Source organism: Brassica napus, chromosome C9 (assembly GCF_020379485.1).
Source record: "Brassica napus cultivar Da-Ae chromosome C9, Da-Ae, whole genome shotgun sequence".
Classification (NCBI taxonomy): Eukaryota; Viridiplantae; Streptophyta; class Magnoliopsida; order Brassicales; family Brassicaceae; genus Brassica; species Brassica napus.
Genome location: NC_063452.1, coordinates 58,951,072 through 58,976,839, shown reverse-complemented (window position 1 = coordinate 58,976,839; position 25,768 = coordinate 58,951,072). Strand labels below are relative to the sequence as shown.

Below are 25,768 nucleotides of genomic sequence, written 5' to 3'. Positions count from 1 at the left end.
AAAATATATATTTGAATGCTATACGAAAACACTGTGGTGACATGTGGCATTTTGTGTTTTACACACTAACTTGTTTCGATTTTAGGTTTGGAGGTTCATCTACACTAGCCGTCACCATTTGTGACTTTGAAGTTTCTCTTTTTTAGAAAAAAAAACTGTTCATCCAACTAATCCTATAAATCAAAGCAAAGGCCCAAACCACATTGACAACTTTATCTATAAATAGAAATAGAAATTAAAATCCATTACTCAGAAACTCTTTCCTCTCCTGCTAACGGTAGCTTTGACGCCGTTTATTTTTTCCCGCTTTCACACAAACACTATGTCCCGTGTGGTAGCAGCAGACGACAACATGTCGTTACCGTTCTTCTCCCCGGAGCCTAACAATCTCTCCACCTTCTCAGCCGCCTCTTCTTCTCCAACCTTCGCTCAGCTTTTGAAGAACGTCGGCGACACGACGACGGTTGAGCTCAACGATCATCAGCATCACGTCGATATGGATCTCGCCTCCCCAAACCAATCCGTACCGTTCCATCTCTCCTTCAACGATCTCACTTACAGCGTCAAAGTCCGCCGCAAGTTCACCTGGAAACGCGCCCCTTCCGCGGATCCCACCGTCGGAGAGAGCCTATTCTCTTCCAAGACGAAGACGCTTCTCAACGGAATCTCCGGCGAGGCTCGAGACGGAGAGATCTTAGCCGTCCTCGGAGCGAGCGGCTCCGGAAAATCGACGCTGATCGACGCCTTAGCGAATCGAATCGCGAAAGGAAGCTTGAAAGGAAACGTGACGCTCAACGGCGAGGTTCTCAACTCGAAGATGCAGAAAGCGATCTCGGCCTACGTGATGCAGGACGATCTCCTCTTCCCGATGCTCACGGTCGAGGAAACGCTGATGTTCGCGGCGGAGTTTCGTCTCCCGAGAAGCCTCTCGAAATCGAAGAAGAGTCTCCGAGTACAAGCTTTGATCGATCAGCTCGGACTTCGAAACGCGGCGAAGACGATCATCGGAGACGAAGGTCACCGTGGGATCTCGGGAGGTGAGAGGAGGAGAGTTTCGATCGGCAACGATATCATCCACGATCCGATTCTGCTTTTCCTCGACGAGCCTACCTCGGGACTTGACTCGACGAGTGCTCTCAGTGTAGTTAAGGTTCTTAAGAGAATCGCGCAGAGCGGGAGTATGGTGATCATGACTCTTCATCAGCCTAGCTATCGTCTCCTTCGCTTGCTCGATAGGCTACTCTTTTTATCCCGTGGACAAACCGTCTTCAGCGGATCGCCCGCGATGCTACCGAGTTTCTTTGCTGAGTTTGGCCACCCGATTCCTGAACGCGAGAATCGAACCGAGTTCGCTTTAGACTTAATCCGAGAGCTCGAAGGATCAGCCGGTGGGACGAGGAGTTTAGTTGAATTCAACAAAGAGTTCAGACAGAGAAAAGCAGAGCCAAGAACTCAGACCGGTCTGTCTCTTAAAGAAGCCATCAGCGCTAGTATTTCCAAAGGGAAGCTCGTCTCCGGAGCCACCACCGCGACTACTACTGGCTCCGGATCGAGCCCTGTTTCCACCATTCCAACGTTCGCAAACCCGTTCTGGGTTGAGCTTCTGGTTCTAGCCAAACGTTCCATGACTAACTACCGCAGACAGCCTGAGCTGTTTGGGATACGACTAGGAGCTGTTCTAGTCACAGGATTCATCTTAGCAACCATGTTTTGGCAGCTTGATAACTCCCCTAAAGGAGTCCAAGAGCGTCTCGGATTCTTCGCGTTTGCGATGTCCACAACGTTCTACACCTGCGCAGACGCTCTACCCGTTTTCCTCCAAGAACGTTTCATTTTCATGAGAGAAACCGCTTACAACGCTTACAGAAGATCCTCTTATGTACTGTCTCACTCTCTCGTGGCTCTTCCTTCGTTAATCATCCTCTCGTTAGCTTTCGCAGCTACTACGTTCTGGGCCGTGGGGTTAGATGGAGGCCTCATGGGCTTCCTCTTCTACTTCCTAATAGTCTTGGCAGCTTTCTGGGCGGGAAGCTCCTTCGTCACATTCTTATCAGGCGTTGTCCCGCATGTAATGCTCGGTTACACCATCGTGGTAGCCATCTTAGCGTACTTCTTGCTTTTCAGTGGATTCTTCATCACGCGAGATCGTATCCCTGCCTACTGGATCTGGTTCCATTACATCTCCTTAGTCAAGTACCCTTACGAAGCTGTTCTGATAAATGAATTCAGCGATCCGACAAAGTGTTTTATCAGAGGAGTTCAGATATTCGACAACACCCCTCTCGCGGCTGTGCCTCAGGGGATGAAAGTTAAGCTTCTGTCAACTATGAGCAAGTCGCTTGGTATGAGGATCACGAGCTCCACTTGCTTGACCACAGGATACGACATTTTGCAGCAGCAAGGGGTTACGGATCTCAGCAAGTGGAATTGCTTGTGGATCACGGTCGCTTGGGGGTTCTTCTTCCGAATCTTGTTCTACTTTTCTCTGCTTTTGGGCAGCAAGAACAAGAGGAGGTAAAAAAGAAACTATGTTTAATCTATGGACTGATTTGAACTTTGTTTTACTTGTATCCTGTATTTTCCCTTTATTCTTTGTTGTATATCTTTTATTATTCTGTTGGTAAAATTGTTCAAAATACACCATTTGAACATTCTATGAAGAATCATATGACATGTATGCTGAAAGATTTGCTAAAACCATAGTTAAGGTTTAAGACATGGTCTCATCACTGAAACACATCATCCTCTAAAAAGCTTCATAAACTTGCCTCAGAAATAAGAACTAAATACAAACTGACACAATTCCAAATTCAGAATGATGAACTCTCTCCTAGTTCCCAACACTTTATGCCCTCATTAACAACATCTACTGATTAAACCAGGCGAAATTCCATGGCATGAATCTTTCACATGCCTACACTGGAGAAGCAACAACATCAATCAGAAATATTCTTTTCCTCATGGTGAGATGCACCTTTGAAGTTCAAACTCACATGAAGTGAGAAAAAAAGAGTAACCAAACCAATAGGTCAAAGGTGGTGCAACTTGAGCAGTTTCCAGTAAACCTGGTTCTGACAGCAGATAATCAGTGGCTGTTACAACATTTCAGGCAAGGTTGGTATAGCTTATACTTCAAGTTCCACAAAGATGTGTACTTGTGCCTAGCACTGAATTGATGACATCATGTTAGAAGAATTCATTATCTGGTGTTATTCCAGATGAAAATGAATGTTCTAAGCCAAAAACAGTCATAGCTCATCCATAGTAGGGGTCATTATCGTCTTAGCAAGCCCAACTTCGAGTACTAGTGCTTTGGCAAAGAGACTCATACATCAAAACCTGCATTTTTTGCATGTTTAAAAAGGTGTATGTGGCTGTATTTCAACAAGATGAAAGTGTCTCTTCTAACACCCTAGTCGTTCCTCGCCTCGTATCAATTAGATAAGTCACGTTCTACCCAAGACAGCTGAGGATTACTGAGTGTGGACAAGCCTGAAAAATTCCCACATGTATTCACGCCATACCATCTTCCTTCAGTTTTATGTCCATTCACGGACAGTGCTACAACGGAGAGAACAACACTGAAGTCTGAGTAACAGCACGAAAGGCAAAAAAAATATCTAGATGACACCAAAAGAGAGGAGCTGTATATACACAGGCAAGCAATGACCACAGTTATCAGCTACTAACTGACCTCAGCCATGGTAAACCACAGAACTTTCGTTTTGTACCTAATTCACTATACTCAAAATCTTCCTGGTCTTAGAAGATTCTCGCAAACTGAGTACTAATCTTTCTTCTAAAACCCATCACCACCACCAACCTCATCCTGTTGCCAAATTTCACTGTGCTTTGAAGTATCCTCCTCCCCTTCCATATTCTTACTTCTTCCAGAAGCATTCTCACTCAAATTCTTATTTTTCCCATCAGTCTCCACTAAACTCCCTTGCTCCCCTCTATTTCCAACACCAGTGTTCTGTCCAAATCTCGCAGCGTCAGGGTCATTCTCTACATTAGTAGGTCCACAACCATCATTGCTAAAAGATTGTCTAAAAGAGCTGGTACCACCATCATGTCTATAACCAAACTGTCTCCTCTCAGCATTACCATCACCACCAAACCGTTCAGAATGACTCGTTCCTTCAAAGAAATCATCACTGTAGTCCACCCTCTCTCGAGGATCAAAGTTGTTCATGTTCCTATGCACAACACGATCATACGGTTTCCTAAAAGAGATGCCATCTCTTCCATAACCTCTCCCCCTTGCATATCCTCTACCCCTTTCATAACCCCGGCCCCTCGGTCTATGCGAGTAAGGCGGAGAGTTGTGCCTTCTGACAAACCCTTCCCTTGGATAACCAGATTGGTCAGGCGAGCTTAACCTCCCCGTTCTGTAACCTGAGGGTGATCTCCTATGAGAAAAGTCTGTATTCCCGTTGAAATCTTCCTGTGATCTGTTCCTGAAAGACGACGAGGACGGACCAGCTGATCTATCTCTTGATCTAACTGGAGACCGTGAACGATATCCAGGAAAATCCCGTTTGGAGTTGTTTGAGAAATTTGTCCGTCCTCCTCGACCAAAACTACTCCGACCTCGATAGGGACGTGACAGGCTCATAAACATTGGCTCCGCACTGTTGGTGGATTGTCTTTCACCATCTCTAAACCCGTGAAACTCAGATGCATCCTCTTTGTTTGTTGGTCCTCTTTGAGTATACGAAAAGCTAGTGTTTCTTCTCGTAAAGGAGTGGGGGAAAGTGTCTCCTTCGTCATCTGCAGGCCGTCTCCCTCTATTGGGATTAAACGTAAAAGCGCCGCCACCTCGACCCCGGCGAGTGTTTCCATAGCTATTTGACTCAAAATCTGCATTCATTAAGATGAGAGTGAGTAACTTAGAAACAATGACCTTTGTTCTTACATTTGACAAAAGTTAGATATCAGTTTTACTTTTTGTATCCCTTTCATGGAGATTGCTTTCTGTATCATCATCATCAGAGAATCTCCTTTTGTAAGGCATGAAATTTAGCCTGGGGCGTCTTATGGTTTTGCCACGGTAGCTCTCACGCGAGAAACTGCAGGACTCATCGCTAGCAAAAGAAAACAATAATGGGAAGTGTAAGTATCATATGGAAGTATAGAGATAAGGAAAGGGAAGAGAAATGTTCACCTCCATCTCGAATATTTCCGCTGTCCAAGTGAGAAATCAGGCAATCTATCTCTTTCCGCAAAGCTGTCTGAAGCATCTAGTGGTGTCTTGATTCGTCTCGGACTACTACCTTCACTCAACTCCTTAGGAGGATCATCGTCAAAAGTAGAGATCTCTGCCTTGTGTGAAACTGGACTGTTGTTATCTAATGTCTCAGGGTTATCACCGTTTCCGCCTGACAGTGTAGACACACCTGACACTCCTTCACTAGCATGAATGATTTGATGAGTTGACTGTTCACCATCCTGAACTATCCCTCCTTCATTATAACCTGTACCACCAAACATTCCACTTTGAATATCTGGAGTAAGCCTCCTAGTTTCCAAATTAGTGCTTGCCATGTCAACTAATTTCAAACATGTAGCATTCTTTAATAGTTTTCATTACCTGTATTAACAAGAAGTGTAGCTTGACTCTCTTTTTCTTCCACATGGTTAGAAGTTTGATTGTTACCGTCAAATGGAACATCTGCAAGCATCGCAACTGGTCTTTGGACCTTCTCGTCGTCCTCGTATGTACTTCCTTTTCCAACTTGCTTCTTTAGCACTCTATCATTTACACAATCGTGGTCAAACTCGTCACTGCATAACTTTTCCCTTAGCTCCTTACCATATAAGATATTCTTTTCTTCGCCACTTTTAGGAAGTTCATCCGTTCCAGGAGAAACATAGGTCTTGCAATCATCTAGAACTTTATCATTCACACCTGATGCATTGAGGTTATGATCTCCATGACCAGAACTCTGGCCTGGATTGTCTTGTAATGTAGAGTCAGGGTAACTCTGTACGCCTGGATTTCTCGTCAATCCATTCAAGGACATTAGCGCATTGCCGATGCCACTAGAAGGCATATATTTATCCATCTGATTTGGCGTAATACTTGTCGGTAAATCAAGGATCTCATCTAATGGTCTACGGCGATGATTCAACGTTCCATCTTTCCTATTGAAAGCTTCCGATTGAGTGAGGTTATTTGGCTCAGCCTTTACTGATATCGAATCCAAAGGCTTCAAACTACTAGATGCGAGACTGTTTTCTTGTCTGAATCTACCAACAACATCCTGTGATAGCCTGGTCGGATCAACTTGCCCACTCTCTTCAATGACTTCTGACTTCACAGTCCTAAGGTTTACCGAGTTCACATTACCAGCAATCATAGCTGGTCTAGAAGTACTTGTAGAGACTGATAGAGAAGGAGATCTGACAATAGGAGGATGTGAACCGAGGCCTAGACTAAGCGAACAAGTGGATTTAACCTCATGATCAGACTGTGTCAAAGTCAATGTAGGAGACTTAACCCCTTCAGAAACAGACTTTACAATAACATTAGTTGATGTCTCCATGTCAGGGCAACCTGTGTTGTTGCTACTGTTTAAGAACGCACCAGTTGTCTTAACTCTAGTCTTGCGATCAAGACAATCTTCCCAAGCGTCCATGGTAGTATTCAAATCCCAATTTGATCTGTTCACAACATTGTGAATTCCAGAATTGATAAAATCCGGGTCATGAGGGGCACAAACTCCCTTGCTTAACGACAAATCCAGAGCTGTAGGCTCTTCATTGTTTTTAGTTATAGCACCTAGCCACAAGGCAACATTACCCGTACCAGCGGATGCTTGTGTTTGACACTCTTCATTGCCACGTGTCTCCCTAACAATGCCATGGGCCTTATGAACAGTGTTATCTGAGGTCACAAGTACACCAGGGTGTTGTTCAACACCCAGAGGAAGCTTTCCCAGAGAAGTATGGAGTGAATTGCCAGCTATGTCAGAACTGGAAGGGACCTCAGAGGCTACCAAAGGATTGGAGTTAATTGGCTCCTCAACTTTCACTCTAATTTGGTCAGGAACTAAGTTCCCAACACTCTCAGCATTTTTTCCGACAGAAACAGACAACGAAGGGACTGGTTTCCCAATATTGATAATCCTAGATCCCTCGCCAATCATTTTCTGACTGACATGAGTCTTATCAGATGAATCCAAAGCACTCCTAGTATCACCTTTCTCGTTAGCTAGTGGATTATTATCCAAAGGTGCTTCCGGCTGTACAAAGTACTTCCTCTTCTTGATGGGAATAGCAGCATTGAAATCACTGTACCGCCATGTAGGCAGGCTGATCTGAGGCTGAGAGCAATAAGAAAACAACAACAACATGGTGAGTTTGTACAAGGATTGAATGCATTAATAGTACTATTGTTTAATTTGGGATAAACAAAAAAACACCTGTTGGTTTCCAGACATAGCGCTGCGTCGCTCGAAGTAAATGTCCCAAAGCTTGTACCTGTTTAAGGCTTAACTCCACCAAACACTTGCAGATCTGTCTTTTAAATCAATAAAAGTCAAATAGAGTTTTCAGATCAAGAAAAATAAAAACATAAACCCACGCAACTAGCAGAGTATCTAAACACCACGAAGAATCAACAAACCTTTGATGGAGAAAGAGGACGTGAAGTATTTAGTTATTCCGATGAAAGAAAGATACAATCACTGACCAGAGAAGAGACGCAAAATCCACCGACAAAAAAGAAAGAGACAAGTAGTAGAAGTCTAAGATTATAGGAAGAAAGAGAATAATAGTGATAGTGGGAGGGAGAGAAGGAAGAGGAATCTACCAAAGAGTGATGGAGAGGTCTTTGAGTACGCAGCGGTTTCCAGGAAAGTACAGCTAATTGCTTCAACAAAGAGATGCGAAGTTTGACAAGGGCCACACACACATAACTTTGCCTTTATTTCATCTCATAGTTTGACCCGTTACTAGGTCATTATTATCGATAGGAATTTCTTAGGCGAATTTTCAATCATATAACGTTAAATATTTTTTAAAAAAATCAATCATATTTGACGCAAAAAAAAACATTAAATATATAATTAATTATAAAATAAATAAAATTGAATATAAGTTATAACACATAGTTAACGATTTACTATGCTTTATAGATTTTTATAAAAGAAAAAAACATTTCTTTATCTTTTTAGCCATTTTTAAGATTATGAAATACTAGTGATAAATCACCGGAATGTTTTTAATTTTTGGTCTACTTATTCTAAAATATATTGGTATCTTTATAAATAAAGTTGAAGTATCTGCCTTTTTAGGCTGTCCACGTCGCTCTGGAGAGGGGGGCTTTCTCGCCGCATTTCAGCACGCTGAGTGGTATGTGAATTTCACGCGTTTGCTTTTTATCCGCGCGTTTGTTTTGTTTAGTGCTCGCTTCTTTTCTGTTTTCCTTATTCATCTATTTGAGTTTGGGTTATGTTCGAAAAATAAGCCCACATAGGCCCAGATGCTCATCATCATCTCTGGTCACGTGAGATTAGGGTTCTTCTTCATTCTTTTTTTTGCGGTGGATGCTTGAGCGTCTAATTTCCAGAGAAACTAAGCACTCCCTTCACTACCCGTAACGACTCCCAATTCCTTAAAGCCGTCATTTATTTTGAGTTTTCCCTTGATTAATCCACTTCTCATTCACTAAGATTTCGGTGCACCTGTACGTTTCCCTTGAACCCGCCTATGTCTCCAGCTATAATATCTCGCCTCCATACCATGCAAACTCCAATTCAAACCAAATCCGAAAAATTTTAATTTGCAAGCAAACGATTTCAATGGCTAATTCATACACTGTTCTTGCTGACTTGAGAGCCGGGAGATGCTCCAACGCGGCGGAGAGGGGACAACTGATGAGCCTTGAGATGTTATTGATTGTTGAACAAGTTAGTATCTTTTTCCACTAATATAATTATCTTCTCGGTTTAATCTATTTCCATTTTATAGAATCAAAATATTTTGTTTTTTCCCCATTTCTTCCCGTTTCTATTTTTTTGCAATCACGTTATTATCTTCTTCATCATTCTATTGATGATGCTCAGGTTTCTTCTCTCTCGATGGATAAACCAGTGTTGGTATCACTATTATATTCTCTTTTTCTTCTGTCTATCAAAATCTGATGAAACCAATAAACTCATACTCTGTTTCTATTTTGCTGCTAATTACAGGCCGTTTACTTACTTGAAAAATGGTTCCATGGTTTCTTTAAGTTGCCACAAAATCCCACAGCCAAAATCCGGCACCGTACTTCAACTGTGCCTCCTCGGTTATCCACCGCAGCTTCGTCGACTTTCAATCCTAGCCGCCATTTCTCAATACAACTCAGCCACCTTCAATGACTCAACAGTATCAAGACCATTTACCTTGCCAGAAAAGTAAGCTGGATCTCGGTTCAATGTCGAACTCCTTACAGAACGGAATCCAAGTTTTAGCAAACTCAGCTGCTTCCGTGAGAGCATAGAACGTTAGCTGAGAGCTAGCGTCGTCCGAGAGATAAACGACGAGATTCTTTGGTGGGTAAACGGGAGCTAACACGGATATGACTGTGTTGACCATCATCAATAATGGCTCGATCACCGGATCCGCCATGGAATGGAAAATATCCAGCCTTGGGAGACCGTTACCGTATCTCTGGGAGAGTCTATTGGCGAAGGTGAATCGCCAAACAGGATTCCACCGGACAGATTGTTGGTATTAATTAAACGAAACCGGTTTGGTATTCAATAATCTCAACCGGTATGGTATGATCAGTCTTTAAAGCAAAAGCCAACAGATTCAGTCAAAAACGGAGGTCTCGAAACCTCTGAACGCAATCTTTCCGCCGGTCCTCTTCCTGGTCACAAGAAGCGGCTAACTATCGCCTTCATGAACCGGTATAAACATAGCTTAAGATGATCTACAAAATTACATCTAAATAGTACAAAATATTAAGTAAAGATATAATGCTAAATAAAGTTATTAAAAACATTAAAACATACTTAAATTAGGAAATGTATTTTAGAATTTCCCAACTAAACTATAGTCTATATATAATTATACGAAATCTATAGTGGAGCAAAATTTGGAATATGTAAAGAAGTTTGAGTAATTCATGCACATCATTTAAACAAATAAAATTACCACCAACACACTTTCCGTTTTCCATGGGTTTTTTTGCCTTGCTTTGTTTCAGTTTTCCGTTACAAGGAAATAAACTACATTCACATAATTAACGCTGTTTAGATTAAAGAAAATTGAGCAAACGGCATGGTAGAAAAATAATTCAACAAAATATCACTCAGTTTACTCTAAACAACGTTTACAAAGCTGTATAATATGTTCATAGAAGAAGGTTCACGTCTACGAAATGAACGAAATAGGGTGCATTAATTAATAAGGTGTTAAAGACATGACCATGCAACAATTTAGTGAGCCAGCAATTAAACAATAAATATAATGAATCTACATTTTTTCCTCCGATAACTTATAGACGGTCAATAATTTTTACGCAACTATAAATTTGATTCAAATATAAATGTGATTCAAATACAAACTACATATCATTGACCACATACGAAACTCTCTGTCTTAACATTCGATGAAAAGACCCAACGGCTTAATAAATAAGAACCACAACAAACCAAGCTCGACACACTCACATGAAACCTTCCTACCTTGAAGGCCACTTTTTAATAAAAAACTGCAACCATTATTTGAAGACAAATCTGTTGTATATATATTACAGATGGTTCAAATACATCAAAACGGATGTAGGACGAAGTCAGAACAAAAAAAATTAAAAGGAAAAATTTGCACCAGGATTATGCAATTCCAAAATGTTTGTACATCTAACAATGTTATAACGCAGAAATATTGTTGTAAGAATTTAGTGTGTAGCTTTTGTCGATATAGTTGTAAGTTTAGCTGTAGAAAAATATTATAACTTTTAAACCGATGGTTGAAATAAAATAATTAAAAATATGAAAACAAAAAAAAATAGGACTGTTAATTTAATGGGGAGGGGAGTCCATTAAATTACTTAAAAACTAATTTGAAACAAAAGCTATAAGAATTTATAAGTGAACTGAAACATTTCTACAATCCAACCAATATAACTAAAATTTAAATAATTTCCTGTTTATTTTGCTCATCACCTTAAATATAATTTAAATTAATAAATAAATTATTTAAAATAATTTTAAAATGTAGGAAAAAATAAATAAATAATTTTAAAATTGTCTAGCAACTTATATTTTAATAATAACACAATATTTATATGCTAAAATATACATACAAAAGATATAATTAAGATTAAAAATTTAACAAAAACCCCGGGCGTAGCCCGGGCCAACCTCTAGTTTCTTTATATTGCCTAACTAGCTAAAATAAATTCATGATTTTTTTTAAAAAATAGTAATCATTCTAGAATTCTAAATTTTAAATAGTGACCAACTGAATGAAGAAAAATATTAAATTCCTCTTTGTTCCTTAAATATTACGTCATTTATTAGAATTTTTTTCATATAATTCTTTTTTCATTCCTATTTTTAAGGAATTATAAAATAAAATTATTTTTAGAAAAGAATAATATATATAACATAACTCCTTTTATTTTTAGTATTTTGTTCATTTTCATTTTTTTTTCCTATTCTGTTATTTTGGTAGTCATCAGTAATAGGCCTATAGGCATAACATAATCCCATGGTTTAAAATGTCTACTCAATTAAGGCCAATTAAGATTTCTGAAAAACTATGCTGATTAAATTCAAATATAAAAACAATGATGATGATAATACAAACTACCACTAAGCTACAGGTTACAATTGTGAAATAATACTATTGGTTTTGAATATTTAAGACTTAAATTTTGGAATTTAGTATGAAAGTTAATAAAAAGTTACAAACAAAGAAAATATATTTGGTTAGAATCAGTGTTTTTAAAACCGGACCGGAAGCTGAACCAGAAATATTTTGGGTCACGCTTCAATATGGTTTGACCGGGTCAAACCTGGTTCAATAATATGGTTTAATATTTTTTAGTATGTAAATATAAAAGTAATATTAGTAAACATGATGCATAGTTAAAATATAAATCAAAATATAAATCAATTTTGAATATAAAATATTATAAATATAAATTACTTTCTTGTTTATATGGATGATTTATAGATTTTCGGTAGTTTTAGTGGTTTTTATTGGTTTAATAACTTTAAAATATAATCCGGCTATGTGACCGGTTCATGGTCGAACCAATTACTAGACCAACCCGATTATATAACCGGTTCATGGTCGAACCCGGTCCAACCATCGGGTCGGTCCGGTTTTAAAAACACCGGTTAGAAGCCTTTAAAAAGTTTTAGCACTGTTATTAACCTCTTATGCCTACCCATAGATATGTTAATATGGGCTAAGGGCCTAGGGGGTGGACCCAACTAGGCCCAATTCGGGGTGGATTTGAGCACTGTTTTTATGATAATATATTAGGGGGCTTCACGGATTAAACCACACGGATTAGCGGGTTAAACAGATTGAACTGTTGTGGATTGCGGGTTGATCTGCCAATTGTAGCCACACAAGTGTGCTTATGCCTTAGGGGCCGGATAGGTAGATTAACTAGGGCTATTTACGTATGTGTTTGCTTTGTGTCTATATGATGGGCCTTATGAGTTGGGCTCGTAGTGGACCGACTTTGACTAGCCTTTTAACTTGTACCAAAAATTGGAAGAGAGAGAATGAAATAGTTGAGCAGTCAGTCAAAGATCTTCCCACATTTAATTCCTACGGTTGAATACTGAAAATATTAAAGAATTTACCAAAGAGAGCCACAGAAAATGAAGAGAGGGAGGAGAACGTGGAACGCGTTACAGTTACAAAATGCCAGAAAATAAAGCGAAGAAAACTTTGTAACAGATAATACGTAACCGGAGAGAGCTTCTTCTTCTGTATCTATCTCTCCACGAGACTCGGTCTCATACTCATGTACTCAAAAAGCGTCTATAAAAATTATTTGCAACTATTCTGTATTTGCGGAAATAACTAAAGAGATGGCTTGCATGAAACTTGGTTCCAAATCTGAAGTCTTTCATCTAAGTGGTCACACATGGTTAGTCCTCTTCTCCTTACTCAGTGTGTTCTTAACTAAATAATTAATCAAAAATTTTGTAATCTGATCAGGGTTTGCTCAACTGGTCTTAAACCCGACGTGGTGATCCAAGTACAAGACCAAACCTTCCATCTCCACAAGTTTCCGTTGCTGTCAAGAAGCGGATACCTAGAAGCTCTTTTCAGCAAAGCCTCCGAGACAGCATCTCATCACGCTCAGCTCCACGACATTCCCGGTGGACCAGACACGTTCCTCCATGTGGCCAACTTCTGTTACGGCGTGAGAATCGAAGTCACGGCCGAAAACATCGTAACCCTCAGATGCGCAGCGGAGTATCTCCAAATGAGCGAAAACTACGGAAACGCAAACCTCATCTACCTCACCGAGAGTTTCCTAAACGACGACGTTTGCACAAACTGGGAAGATTCCATCAGAGCCTTGGAGAGCTGCGAGAAAAAGCTCCTAACTATCGCTGAAGAGCTTGGCATTGTCTCTAGGTGCATTTCTTCTTTAGCCGTCAAGGCTTCTTACGCAGAGGACAAAAGTTTATTCAACTGGCCAATCTCAGCACCAGAAACAACCACTACTACATTATGGAATGGTATACAAACTAAGTCCACGAGTGGTAGTAACTGGTGGTTCAACGATGTCTCATCGTTCCTTGACTTCCCAATATACAAAAGGTTCATTCAAACCGTTGCGTCAAGAGGCGTGAAGGCTGATGTAATAGCAGCATCCGTCACGCATTACGCGAAACGGAACCTTCCTTTGCTAGGTTGTTCTAGGCACTGTGGTTCATCATCTTCGGAGGAAGGTACTAACTACGGTCATGATGATATATACTACTCTCATGACGATCAACGAAGTCTACTCGAAGAGATCGTGGAGTTACTTCCTAGCGAAAAATGCGTTACTTCGACAAGATTCTTGCTCAGGCTTCTTAGGACATCGATGGTTCTGCACGCTAGTGCGGTCACTCAAGATAGTCTCGAGAGGAAGATCGGTGTGCAGTTGGATGAAGCTGGTTTAGAAGATATGTTGATACCAAACATGGGATACTCAGCTGAAACACTCTATGATATTGACTCTGTGCAAAGGATTCTTGATCACTTCATGTTGGCATTTGATTCCTCTTCGAGATGTTACAGTAACGTAGAGGAGAAGCAACTGATGGGAGACTCTCATCCTCTTAGGGCTATGACGAAGGTTGCTAGTCTGATAGATGGCTACTTAGCTGAGGTGGGATCTGATGAGAACTTGAAACTATTGAAGTTTCAAGCTCTTGGTGCTTTGATCCCTGAAGATGTGAGGCCAATGGATGATGGTATCTACCGTGCTATTGATATATACATCAAGGTAAACAAAACCTTATTATATATTTATATGTTGCTTGATAGCAAGACCATTTTTATCATGTGACAGTGGAGTGGTCGAATAGAACCTAAGTCTAAAAGTAAAAGAAATTAAGATTTTTTTAAAATAAATATATATATTAGTTTCTACAATCTTAATTTTTTAGATATAATTATATATTTAAGATTTATAATTTCAAAGAAACATTGAACGTATATAAATAAAAGCTATTAATTTTTAAAACTATAACATTATTCTGTTATTAAATATACACTTGAACATGGTCTAGAAATAATCGGCACTGCTGGCTAGTATCAAATGAATCTTTTTTTAATTTATTATTTATTTATCAAATGGTTCTTTTAAATTTCTCTATGGTGTATGTAACTTTTTGGACCTGTACAGGCACATCCATGGCTGACAGAATATGAGAGGGAGCAACTGTGTCTTCTAATGAACTGCCAGAAACTGTCGTTGGAGGCATGCACACACGCTGCGCAAAACGAGCGTTTACCTGTACGAGTCATAGTACAAGTCCTGTTCTTTGAACAAATGCGGCTTAGGACATCTATAGCAGAACTGGACATGGACACAAACAGCAGCAATGAAGAGACAACCGGCAAGAATCCGGAATTAGAAGGAGGCAGCAAAACTAAAGGAAATGCCAAGATGGGGATTAAGGAGATGAAGGAACGTGTTTACGAGCTTGAAAAAGAATGTACGAGCATGAAGCAAGATCTTTATAAGCTTGTGAAGCCTAAAGAAGAGCGCAACTTCTTCTCGAAGATATTTGGATTGAAGTGTAAGACTAAGACTTCACCATGCGGTGGAAAAGGTGAAGGAGGAGAGGAAGACACTCTATTGATGATTCGTGAAACCAAAAACTGATGGGGGAGAGTGGCAACTAATAACGAGTGTTGTATGGTCTTTAGACACTTACTTTGGTTCCATTTTATATGCTTCGTGTTGGACATTTGGTGACTCTCTCTCAAACACAGAATTTTGATTTTAAAAATATTTTATATTTCTTCAATGCGAATGTTACACAAAACGTAATCGTAAGGTGGTAGCCAGGGTTTACCCCAAAAATACAATTTATCTTTCAGTTATATTAGTGAAATTCTCTTAACATTATGCAAATAGAACAGTCAAATGTAAATCTTTAATTATGAAGTAGTTTAGTGGTACGAGTTGATATAATTAGAAGTAACTGACATGAATTCTTAGGACATCTGCATAGGAATTTCTAATTAAAAATATTAATATTTGAAACTTTGACATAGATCTCTTAATTAAGCTTTTGAATTTTTTTTTTTTAAAACTTTTATTGGTGAGAGTTTCTAATCGATAGATTTTGGATGTGGATGACTTTATAAAACAGTTAAAACTATCGATTATAAAATCATCTTGAAACAATTTTAATAATTTCTTATTCACAAATCAGTGGAAAATATCCTACTGCAAGGATAATAACAATCCGGTAATTCTGCAAATTTTTATTAAACAAAATCGATGTAGTTTATTACCATTGATCCAGAAACAGCACGTTGTTAGCTTATAAAACGTTAAAACGGCACGCGTTTAACTCAATACTAGGAACAAGTATAAACCCTGTGATGTCACTGAGCAGCAGAGAGGGAAAAAGAGAGGCCGTCTTGTTCACCGTGCATCTCCAAAATAGAAATAAAAAATGATGCGAAGCGTTGACGTCCACGTTAAAACCCTAACCCCTTCCGTCCGTACACTCCTCTCCTCGATCTTCACCCCTAAGCAGAAACCGCCGTCGCTTCCGCTCCCGTTGTACTACTCCTCGCGTTCGTCGTCGCCACACGCTGCCTCTCGTCTCTTCTCCAATGCCGTAGCTTTATCCAGTTCTCCGATTCATGGGGTACGAAGCTTCGGGACCCTCTTCACCGTGAGGGCCTTTTCTTCCTCCACAGCCGCTTCGCTTCAGCCGCAGCAGAATCAGAATCAGAATCAGCCTGAGGAGGGTAGTGAAAAGGTCCCGACTTTGGAGGTTGCTGATGGGAATCACGGCGGATTAGAGGAGGAGACGAAGCTCTCTCTTCCTGTGCGAGCTTATTTCTTCTCCACTAGGTATCGTTTTATGTCGCTCTGTTTTGTAATCAGGATCGGGTTAAGCGTTTTGATATCTAACCTAGAATTGATGATGAGTGATTTATATTGTTGAAAGTTGAAACTTTTTTTTTTTTATTATTCGCAATTGGGTTTTAGAGATTTGGTGAAGTGATGATGATTGAAGTTTTTTTTTTAAATGTGGATGTGATTGTGTGCGCAGCGTTGATTTGAAAGGCTTAGTTGAGCAGAACAAGCACAACTTCATCCCACCCACTTCGCGTATGACTAACTATGTTGTTCTTAAGTTCGGCAATCATACTGATCCCACTGTAAGTTCAATCTTTACTTTGTTCAGCACTTCAGCTTTAGAGCTGAGGTGCTTTAGGTTTACTTACAGTTTGGCTGGAAATTAGTACACTTTTAGTATGTTTTGATTGAGTGATTCATTGGATTACTTATCACAGTAAAGGTTTGATGTTGTTGATTCAGGGTACTGGTGGTTGCATTAGTGGGAGCGAGTGCATTTACATGGTGGTATTCCAGTATGGGTCGATTGTCTTGTTTAATGTACGGGAGCACGAGGTTGATGAGTATCTTAAAGTGGTGGAGAGGCATTCTTCTGGTTTGCTCTCTGAGATGAGAAAAGATGGTGAGTTCCACTTTCTTTCCTTTTTTGGTTAGCTGCTAAAAATTTATAGAATGGTGTTGTGTTTTAACTTCGATATCTTTGCTTCTGTAAAACTGCAGAGTATGAAGTGAGAGAGAATCCAGATCTGAACACCTGGATGCAAGGAGGACTGGATTACATCATGTTGCAGTTCTTGAACATTGATGGCATCAGAACCATCGGGAGTGTTCTTGGCCAGAGCATAGCTCTGGATTACTATGGCCGGCAGGTAACGATGTCAGATCCTCCTTATACATACTCCGGGATGTGAAAAATGATGTCGTGGGTGATCAATTTTGTTTCTGTTAGGTTGATGGTATGGTAGCTGAGTTTACTGACATAAACCGTGGGATGGAGAAAACAGGAACGTTCACAATGGACAGGAAGAAGCTGTTCCAGTTGGTTGGAAAGGCTAATTCTAATCTGGCTGATGTGATTCTGAAGCTTGGTCTTTTTGAAAGGTAAGTGAGATGAAAGAATCGATGCCTACGTTGATGACTAGTTTTGTTGGTGATTCTGACTGGCTCACTCATGTTTTTTGGGGGAAAATGCAGGTCAGATATAGCTTGGAAGGATGCGAAATACGCTCAGATATGGGAGTATCTTAGGGATGAATTTGAATTGACACAGAGATTTGCAAGCCTTGATTTTAAGCTCAAGTTTGTAGAGGTATATACAGTCTCTTTCCCATGATATGTCTTGTCATTTTGTGGAAACTTGACCAACATTCTTTATGTTTACTTTGGGGGAATTTGCAGCACAACATTCGTTTCCTTCAGGAGATACTTCAGAACAGGAAATCAGATTTTCTGGAGTGGCTAATCATTATCCTGATCAGTGCTGAAATCGCCATTTCATTGTACGACATGGTCCGGAGATCCTTGTGATTGTGACCATCCTCCTCCTCTGCTATTCTTAAAACTTATTCTTACTTGTGGTGACAAGTAAACACTCTCTTTTGTTTTCACTCTGTAAAGTGATAGGAAAGCTCATAAAATCATAAGTTTAGGAATGAGTTTCGTACTATGCTCCTTGTTCACTGCTTATCTGCAGTCAAACAAAAGTTGTTTTATGCATCTTTTGAAGTTGATTTTATCAAAGTTGAAAGTATTTCCTTTTCAACATCAACACAGCCTTTTGTGTCCAAAAGCTTATTTCTTTTGGACAAGAATGCCCATAAGATGTTTGAAAAGTGACCAACTTGAGTCCATGCAAAATAATTCAAAGATAAAACCAAATGCCAATCACCAATAAACTGGAGTCCATGCAAAATAATTCAAAGATAAAACCAAATGTCAATCACCAATAAAAGTCCCCCCCCCCAACCCCTCAATAATAAAAATAGGTCTCAAATTTGTTGAAATGGGCACATGATGCCTGCCCTTCACAACTCCTTAAGATAAAAAAAAACATATGAAACTAGAAAAGGTTTCGATAGGAATAGGGAGAAAGATGTTTGGAGGAGGATTTGTGACTGGGAATGAATTTTCGAGCCCAAACATGTTTTCCATTGATGATGTATCTGGTCCTGTAGACACCTTCGATTAGAATATCTGGAACTCTGGAGGCAGAACTTAACACCATCGTTGCATATAGCGTTTGTTCATTCACTCCCGCTCCACCCATATGTATCGCTTCTACAATTTCCCCAAATCTCCTTCAACACCAACACCAAAAAGATAAGAATTACTACCGTGAAAAACTTCAACCACATGCATGCATGGCCGTGCCAAACCATTCCAGCCAGAGTAGTTAAAATATATAGATTTATAAGTAGGTGTTTTGCCCAAAATTCTTTTATAGATATTTATTAATAAATGTACGATTACTTTAAAGATCAAACAATTTAGATAAAATAAATAAATTTATACTGTTTGATGAGTCTTTCAATTTCTTAAATTTTAACTTTTATTTATTTAAAAACATTATTTTGGATAACAACATTAATAGTTTTTATTTAAAAATATGGTTATCTTTAACCAGCTTTTTAATTATAATAATATATAAAAATTTATTTAATTAAATAAAAATATATAATTTTGATATAAAGTGATGTTATTAAACCACATTTTCGGAGTTACCAAAATCTACAAAATCTCAAAATAAATCAAAAGCACAAGAATGTTAAACCGAACACAACTTTACATATTATATTAATCAAAGTAAATAAAAATATTGATATATGTATAATTATATTGTGAGATATCTCCAATAATAACTGAATAAACACTCAAACATATGAACTTTGTTGACAAACAAAACATTAATATGTAATGTATAAGATTAGAACATTTCCTATCTATTGCTATTTTCATTTCTAAATGCTATAATAGAAAAAAAAATAAGCTATAGTTAATCTATATTTTTTTTACTTTAAAACAGAAATTTCAATTTCCTATAAAATAATATTTTTTATTATAAAATCATAATTTGTTATTTTCAAATGGTCTTTTAACTTTCAAACTTTAATAATTACAAATAAAACAAACCATTTTGGAAAATACAGTTTTTATAAATAAAAAAATAGAATCACAATTTTCTTTACATAATAGTTTTTAAAGATAAATTAATTTAAACAAAGTCATAATTATGTGAAACTCTTGAAAAAACTTATAATTAAATAGATTTAATTTATTTTTTATAAATATAAGTTACTTGTTGTAAATAAAAAATTAATATTTTGAATATATTCTCTGTTGGAGGCAGGTATTTTGAAAATATTTTTAAAAGATAATTCCATTCCTAAAAAAATATAAAAAAATAAAAAATAATTAGATATTAAAATTTTCAATTAAAATAACAAATAAATGTTATTCTTGCAACAGAACAATAAGAATAAAAAATAAAATGCCAAAAAAAATTAATTTTAACAAACAAATGTAAATCAAATTTATTGTTATTGCTTATATACCTCATTAATAAATTTATAATTTAGAAAAATATCTCATGACATATTAAGTTTACAAAAATAAAAATATTTTTTATAAAACTATTTTTAATATTTTAGTATAATGATAAATCTAATTATTATATGTGTATATAATACTAATAAAAATAGAAAATAAGAAAGAAAGATGTAGATAAAAATAAATAAATACATGGAATTATATTTTTTTTCAAACACATTTTCCATTTATTTTTGAGATAATTTTTATAATATTAATTTGTAATCAATTAAATAATGAATTATATAATTATTTATTAAAGATATTAAATTTTTAACCAGTCTAATTAAATTTATTTATTAAAATGATGATTCAACCTAGAATCATGAAAAACATGACAAATAATCAAATTCAATTCTCAAATAATAGTATAGATAATATAATAGATAAATGTGTTACACTGTTATTTAGAAAAAAATGGCACTGCCTTGGCCTTGCATGCATGCATTGGCTTATATAATAGATGAAGTACCTGGTGAAGTAGGCATACACTTCTGCTTTGGCAATTGGGTATCCTCTAGAAAATGTGAGGAAGATAGTCCTATTATCTGCGTTTGCACGACGACTTGAGAACCGGCGAGTTCTTGATCCACCATTTTGAACAGCACTGCTAAATCCCAGCTGGCTCATCTCCGCCATCGCCTTTTCCCTATTTTCAATCTCCCTGTTGTACATCTCAGCACGCACCCATATATCCTCAAAAGCTCGGACACATACACGCGTCAGATGCTTCTTCATCTCAAAGAAAATGTTTTCACGGTTGTTGTGGACGAATATGAGAGTTAAGTACCCTCTTGTGACACCCGTGATGTAAGGTATCTCTGGGGAGAGGATGCTTCTCCTCAAGTGGGTCACGAATGCTGGAAAATCGTCGAAGGACAAGCACCTCATGCACGTCACGACTTCGTCAGCTACCATGTTGACGACAGCGTCCGGTAAAGAGGCAAAATCCGCTATCAAATTTCTCAGGAAAGGAGCAATCGTCTCGAGATAGAGGAGAAAGCTCATAACTTGATAAGACTGGCGAATGTCACGTCTTAGAGTTATGACAAGACGAGAGAAAAGTGCTCTGTTATACAAGTGAAAAGTATTGAACTCTTCTCTCGTGGTGGATATTGTGGATGAAGAATCCATTGATTACTTTTCTTCTTTTGGTTTAGACAACAAGCGGATATGAGTTCACTTTGGGTGGTATAAGAGATGAAAATATAAGAATTTATATAGTGAAATGGTGAATATATATCCTCATTTTCTTTGTGAAGAGTCTTCTCATGAACCAAATATATTCTTTGGCTTTCTAAAAATCTTTTCTTGTTTCCTTTTTTTATTATTTTTTATATTCACTATGGTTAAACCCGCGGGTGAAATAGCAATAGAAAAATGTCTTAATTTTTAATATATGTGAAAATATTTAGTTTACTTTCATTTAAAATATTTTTATTATTTTTATTAGAAATAACATGTTTGTATAATTAATAAAAATAATAATTAATGGAATTATTTTTATTATAAAAGTAAGTAAAATAAAATTATTCAGAATTATGGTCAAAATTCAATAGAATTTTTTGAGTATTTATTCTCTCATAGATTGGTAAGGGATAGATGTTTAACTCGCTCAATCTTGGTTAAAATTGACTAGAACTTTGTTTTGAATACACTACTATTTTTTTAAAAAATGTATTGATTTAGAAATGCGAAAGCGAATCAATATACATTTTATTTTTTTCAAAATTAACTAGATAACATACCAATTTAATATAAATCATTATTATTTTAAAATATACGTACTTATCAAAACTTTTATGAAATAAACTATATCATCCAAATTTTTATTGACTTAGAAATGCGAAAGTCAAAACAATTTAAATTTTGTTTTCTAAATCTAGCTAGATAACATACCAATTTAATATAGATCATTACTATTTAAAAATATACGTACTTATCAAAACTTTAATCAAAGAAACTATATCATCCAAATTTTTCTTTTAAATCTATTGATTTAGAAATGCCAAAAAAATGCGAAAGAGAATATATGCAAATTTTGTTTTCTAAAATTAGCTAGATATCATACCAATTTAATATAGATCGTTACTATTTAAAAATATACGTACTTATCAAAACTCTTATCAAATAAACTATATCATCCAAATTTTTTATTAACTTAGAAATGCGAAAGTCAAAACGATGTAAATTTTGTTTTCTAAAATTAGTTAGATAACATATCAATTTAATATAGATCAATACTATTTAAAAATATACGTACTTATCAAAACTTTAATCAAAAAAACTATATCATCCAAAATTTTCTTTTAAATCTATTGATTTAGAAATGCGAAAGAGAATATATGTAAATTTTGTTTTCTAAAATTAGCTAGATAACATACCAATTTAATATAGATCATTACTATTTAAAAATATATGTACTTATCAAAACTTTTATCAAATAAACTATATCATCCAAAAATTTTATTGACTTAGAAATGCGAAAGTCAAAACGATGTAAATTTTGTTTTCTAAAATTAGTTAGATAACATACCAATTTAATATAGATTATTACTATTTGAAAATATACGTACTTATCAAAATTTTAATCAAAGAAACTATGCAAATTTTGTTTTCTAAAATTAGCTAGATAACATACCAATTTAATATAGATCATTACTATTTAAAAATATTTGTACTTATCAAAACTTTTATCAAATAAACTATATCATCCAAATTTTTTATTGACTTAGAAATGCGAAAGTGAAACGATGAATTTTTTTCTTCTAAAATTAGCTAGATAACATACCAATTTAATATAGATCACTACTATTTAAAAATATACATACTTATTAAAAATTTTATCAAAGAAAGTATATCATCCAAATTTTTCTTTTAAATCTATTGATTCAGAAATGCAAAAGCAAAACAATGTAAATTTTGTTTTCTAAAAATAGCTAGATAACATACTAGTTTAATATATATCGTTACTATTTAAAAATATACATACTTATCAAAACTTTTATCAAATAAAGTAATAAACTATATCATCCAAATTTATTAAAAAATTAAACAAATGTTTCTTTTAGTTTTTAGAGTATAATTGGTGACTGTTTTATTTATTTTTATTACATTTTGAACAAGATTTTTTACATTAGTTCTATTATATATATGATTGATTTATAATTAATTTAAACAACTACCATAATATTGCGTATAACGATTTCAGATCAAGTAATATCCATTCACCGACTTGCTCTTTCAAATAAGAAATAATAATTTTGACAATATAAAAGTCTCAAATATATTATAATTAAATTTTAAATTTCTATTACTAAAATATGTTGAAATAACATTTATTTTCCGATATAAAATAACAAATAACTTTATATTTCTACTAATTCATGTATATCAAATATATTATGACTTTTCATTTTTCTTGTAAATTTATGTGAATATATCTAAATGATTGAAGACATTTCATATTCATTTTGAACATATTTATTTGAAAAAATTAGATTTTTAATTTAAATATTAAATAATATGGTGTATATGTTGATAAGAGCTCTTATACGTATTAAGGCCAGGATTATCGGGGTTTTTAGTGGAGTTTTAGTGGGTTTATTAAGGGGGAAGGGCCCACGGGAAAGAAAAAACCGGTGGTAGAAAGGTCAGAATAAGGATCGCTGTTCGCTGGTTTTTTGCACTATTCGCAGACTCAACTGACACGTGCCGGTCCGCAATTAGTTAGTTTTTTTTTTAATTCAGATAAAAAATAAATAAAAAAAACAATATTAAAAAATCCATTTGAGTTTCAACGTTAATCATGGTCTAAGAGAAGCTTCGCATCATTCGTATAAAGTCAGAAAATATTAGCAAACAGGTCAAACATCCATTTAAGTGCTCTGTTCCAAACATGGACCGGGCCGGTTGGTTCGCTTTTGCAGTCAGTCAGTACTAATGTTTCAAAGGGGTCTGTCTGATTCAGACATTTAACGAGACAATTTATGGGGTCACCGAATTATTAGGTCAACCGCAGGTGAACCATAATTTAATAAATAAATTAATTTATTATATAATAATATATTAACTATTGAAAAATAAAATAAAATTTATGGTTTAAAAATATATAGAAAATACTTAAATTAAGTTTTTTTATTTCACATACAAAATATCAAAAAAGTAATTTAGATAATTTAACAATTTTTGGTAACAAGTTAGGAGTTATGACATATAATAAAAAAATCAACTTAAAATCCTTAATTATTTAAATGTCTAATGTGAATAATAAAATTATAATCTAAAATAAACCAAAAGTGAAATATAAAATTGAAATAGATTGTTAATAATAAAAATATATTAATATCAAATCACATCAACTAATTTTCTCTATCATTGTTCACTTCATTTTCTTTAGGTGATATAATGAAATCTTCATCAAAATCTAAAGATCACAAATAAAAATCAAAACGATAATTGTTGTGTTGTAAGTGAGATTCACGACAAACAAATAATTGACAAAAAAAAATTGAAAGACATACAGAGTCGACATTCGAGAAAAATTGATAGTAAAAATTGAAAACCTAATTTTCTTATTTAAAATACAAAACATATTTTAACAATGTAATTAAAAACATCTAAGAAGAAAATAAGTAAAACTTACATATTGGGTCAACTAGTGGTTCAACCGATAGCCGAATTATGGGTTTTAACAGTTTTTTTGCGGATTTTATCGGATTTTTAAATAATGATTTTTTTTGTAAAACCTAAACCAGATTACATTTCGAGTCACTGGGTTGACTGGTTCAACCGCGGGTCCGGTTCGAGTTTCAAAACACTAATTACTCTGAAGTGTGTCCGACGTAAACTCTGTTGTAGGATACTAGTAGTATGGCAAAATAAAATTTTTTTTGGATAAAATGTTAATTTTTTTTGTTAAAGGACAAAAAAAGATATAGACGTTTTATTGGACATCTACTCATATTTTATTTGGTTCAAAGATATATATATATATATATATATATATATATATATTTTAGAACCACAACTTATTAACAAAGAAAAAACCCACGAATTAAAGCACCTGGTTTAGTTAGCCTTCGACCAGACACACCAAACTGATTGACCATGGATCTTATCCTTTGGGTTAGATCAAAATATGGTGGTTCAGTTATGGTTCTTATTCAGGCGGTTTCATGGACCAACTAGGTCCGTCCGAGCAAAGCATTCCATGGCCTAATGGCCGGACTAGTGGTTAGGTTGATCGACCGTAGACCTAAGCCAATTGGCTAGGTCAAACCTATGGGCGATCCGGTCATGTTGAATGGTCTATACAGTTGTCTTAGGTTATATCTAAGTATGACCGATTGATGTTATGATAGAATGGTTAGGAATACATAAGGAAATAGGGAAATCAAACCATGCATTGTTATATTTGCTTAGTAGGTTATCAGATTGTGTTTGATGTGTAATGATATGTGGTTTTAGGATCTGAGGTTGATCGTAGTAAGACCAAGGAGCCGTGAAGACTCAAGCCGAGATGTAGTGTGTGGTGTAGGGTTAGATCGGTTATGTTATGAATACATGTATAGCCAATTGTGCAACTTAAACCTATGTAACGAATCTCATTTT

At 35.9% G+C, this 25,768-nt stretch overlaps 5 protein-coding genes across 9 annotated transcripts; 3 read left to right on the top strand and 2 right to left on the bottom strand.

Annotated features, from left to right (window-relative positions):
- The first annotated feature begins 167 nt into the window (after positions 1-167).
- LOC106372283 (ABC transporter G family member 6) lies at positions 168-2,700 on the top strand. Its single transcript, XM_013812461.3, has one exon. It carries the CDS (start codon positions 323-325, stop codon positions 2,516-2,518), a length of 2,196 nt encoding a protein of 731 aa, XP_013667915.1. The 5' UTR covers positions 168-322; the 3' UTR covers positions 2,519-2,700.
- On the bottom strand, positions 2,669-7,948 carry LOC106372281. 5 transcript variants are annotated; one of them, XR_007329063.1, is made up of 7 exons: positions 7,631-7,858; positions 7,428-7,525; positions 5,594-7,328; positions 5,168-5,477; positions 4,948-5,087; positions 3,695-4,863; positions 2,669-3,561 (listed from the first exon to the last, which is right to left on the bottom strand). XR_007329063.1 is itself a non-coding variant. In XM_013812458.3 (7 exons), exons 3-7 carry the CDS (start codon positions 7,443-7,445, stop codon positions 3,800-3,802), a joined length of 3,267 nt encoding a protein of 1,088 aa, XP_013667912.2. In that variant the 5' UTR covers positions 7,446-7,525; positions 7,631-7,691; positions 7,817-7,948; the 3' UTR covers positions 2,669-3,799. The 5 variants fall into 5 exon arrangements, 4 of the variants coding, with proteins under 4 accessions (XP_013667912.2, XP_013667914.2, XP_013667913.2 ...); XM_013812458.3 differs by having other exon boundaries at positions 2,669-4,863; positions 7,631-7,691; positions 7,817-7,948; XM_013812460.3 differs by having other exon boundaries at positions 2,669-4,863; positions 7,428-7,521; positions 7,631-7,691; positions 7,817-7,948.
- Positions 7,949-12,067: 4,119 nt separating this feature from the next.
- LOC106370605 (putative BTB/POZ domain-containing protein At5g13600) lies at positions 12,068-15,515 on the top strand. Its single transcript, XM_013810602.3, has 3 exons — positions 12,068-13,111; positions 13,183-14,467; positions 14,870-15,515. Exons 1-3 carry the CDS (start codon positions 13,053-13,055, stop codon positions 15,350-15,352), a joined length of 1,827 nt encoding a protein of 608 aa, XP_013666056.1. The 5' UTR covers positions 12,068-13,052; the 3' UTR covers positions 15,353-15,515.
- Positions 15,516-16,088: 573 nt separating this feature from the next.
- On the top strand, positions 16,089-18,320 carry BNAC09G43480D (protein RETARDED ROOT GROWTH-LIKE). Its single transcript, XM_013812457.3, has 7 exons — positions 16,089-16,561; positions 16,764-16,872; positions 17,033-17,192; positions 17,291-17,439; positions 17,520-17,671; positions 17,765-17,879; positions 17,969-18,320. The coding sequence occupies exons 1-7, from the start codon at positions 16,155-16,157 to the stop codon at positions 18,095-18,097; spliced, it is 1,221 nt and encodes a 406-aa protein (XP_013667911.1). The 5' UTR covers positions 16,089-16,154; the 3' UTR covers positions 18,098-18,320.
- A 2,142-nt stretch (positions 18,321-20,462) lies between these two features.
- Positions 20,463-24,645, bottom strand: LOC125593125. The gene has a single exon (XM_048769221.1). It carries the CDS (start codon positions 21,287-21,289, stop codon positions 20,507-20,509), a length of 783 nt encoding a protein of 260 aa, XP_048625178.1. The 5' UTR covers positions 21,290-24,645; the 3' UTR covers positions 20,463-20,506.
- Between the last annotated feature and the right edge of the window lie 1,123 nt (positions 24,646-25,768).

What these genes read in the sequence shown, in the direction of transcription:
- LOC106372283 (XM_013812461.3), top strand. Translation starts at nt 323, where the DNA reads ATGTCCCGTGTGGTAGCAGCAGACGACAACATGTCGTTACCGTTCTTC.
- LOC106372281 (XM_013812458.3), bottom strand. An exon ending in TACACTTCTTGTTAATACAG is followed by an intron (nt 5,478 to 5,593) that starts GTAATGAAAACT and finishes TTGGTGGTACAG; the next exon opens with GTTATAATGAAGGAGGGATA. An exon ending in CCATGAAAGGGATACAAAAA is followed by an intron (nt 4,864 to 4,947) that starts GTAAAACTGATA and finishes TAATGAATGCAG; the next exon opens with ATTTTGAGTCAAATAGCTAT.
- LOC106370605 (XM_013810602.3), top strand. Translation starts at nt 13,053, where the DNA reads ATGGCTTGCATGAAACTTGGTTCCAAATCTGAAGTCTTTCATCTAAGT. An exon ending in CATCTAAGTGGTCACACATG is followed by an intron (nt 13,112 to 13,182) that starts GTTAGTCCTCTT and finishes TAATCTGATCAG; the next exon opens with GGTTTGCTCAACTGGTCTTA. An exon ending in CTATTGATATATACATCAAG is followed by an intron (nt 14,468 to 14,869) that starts GTAAACAAAACC and finishes GGACCTGTACAG; the next exon opens with GCACATCCATGGCTGACAGA.
- BNAC09G43480D (XM_013812457.3), top strand. Translation starts at nt 16,155, where the DNA reads ATGATGCGAAGCGTTGACGTCCACGTTAAAACCCTAACCCCTTCCGTC. An exon ending in GCTTATTTCTTCTCCACTAG is followed by an intron (nt 16,562 to 16,763) that starts GTATCGTTTTAT and finishes TTGTGTGCGCAG; the next exon opens with CGTTGATTTGAAAGGCTTAG. An exon ending in CTCTGAGATGAGAAAAGATG is followed by an intron (nt 17,193 to 17,290) that starts GTGAGTTCCACT and finishes GTAAAACTGCAG; the next exon opens with AGTATGAAGTGAGAGAGAAT.
- LOC125593125 (XM_048769221.1), bottom strand. Translation starts at nt 21,289, where the DNA reads ATGGATTCTTCATCCACAATATCCACCACGAGAGAAGAGTTCAATACT.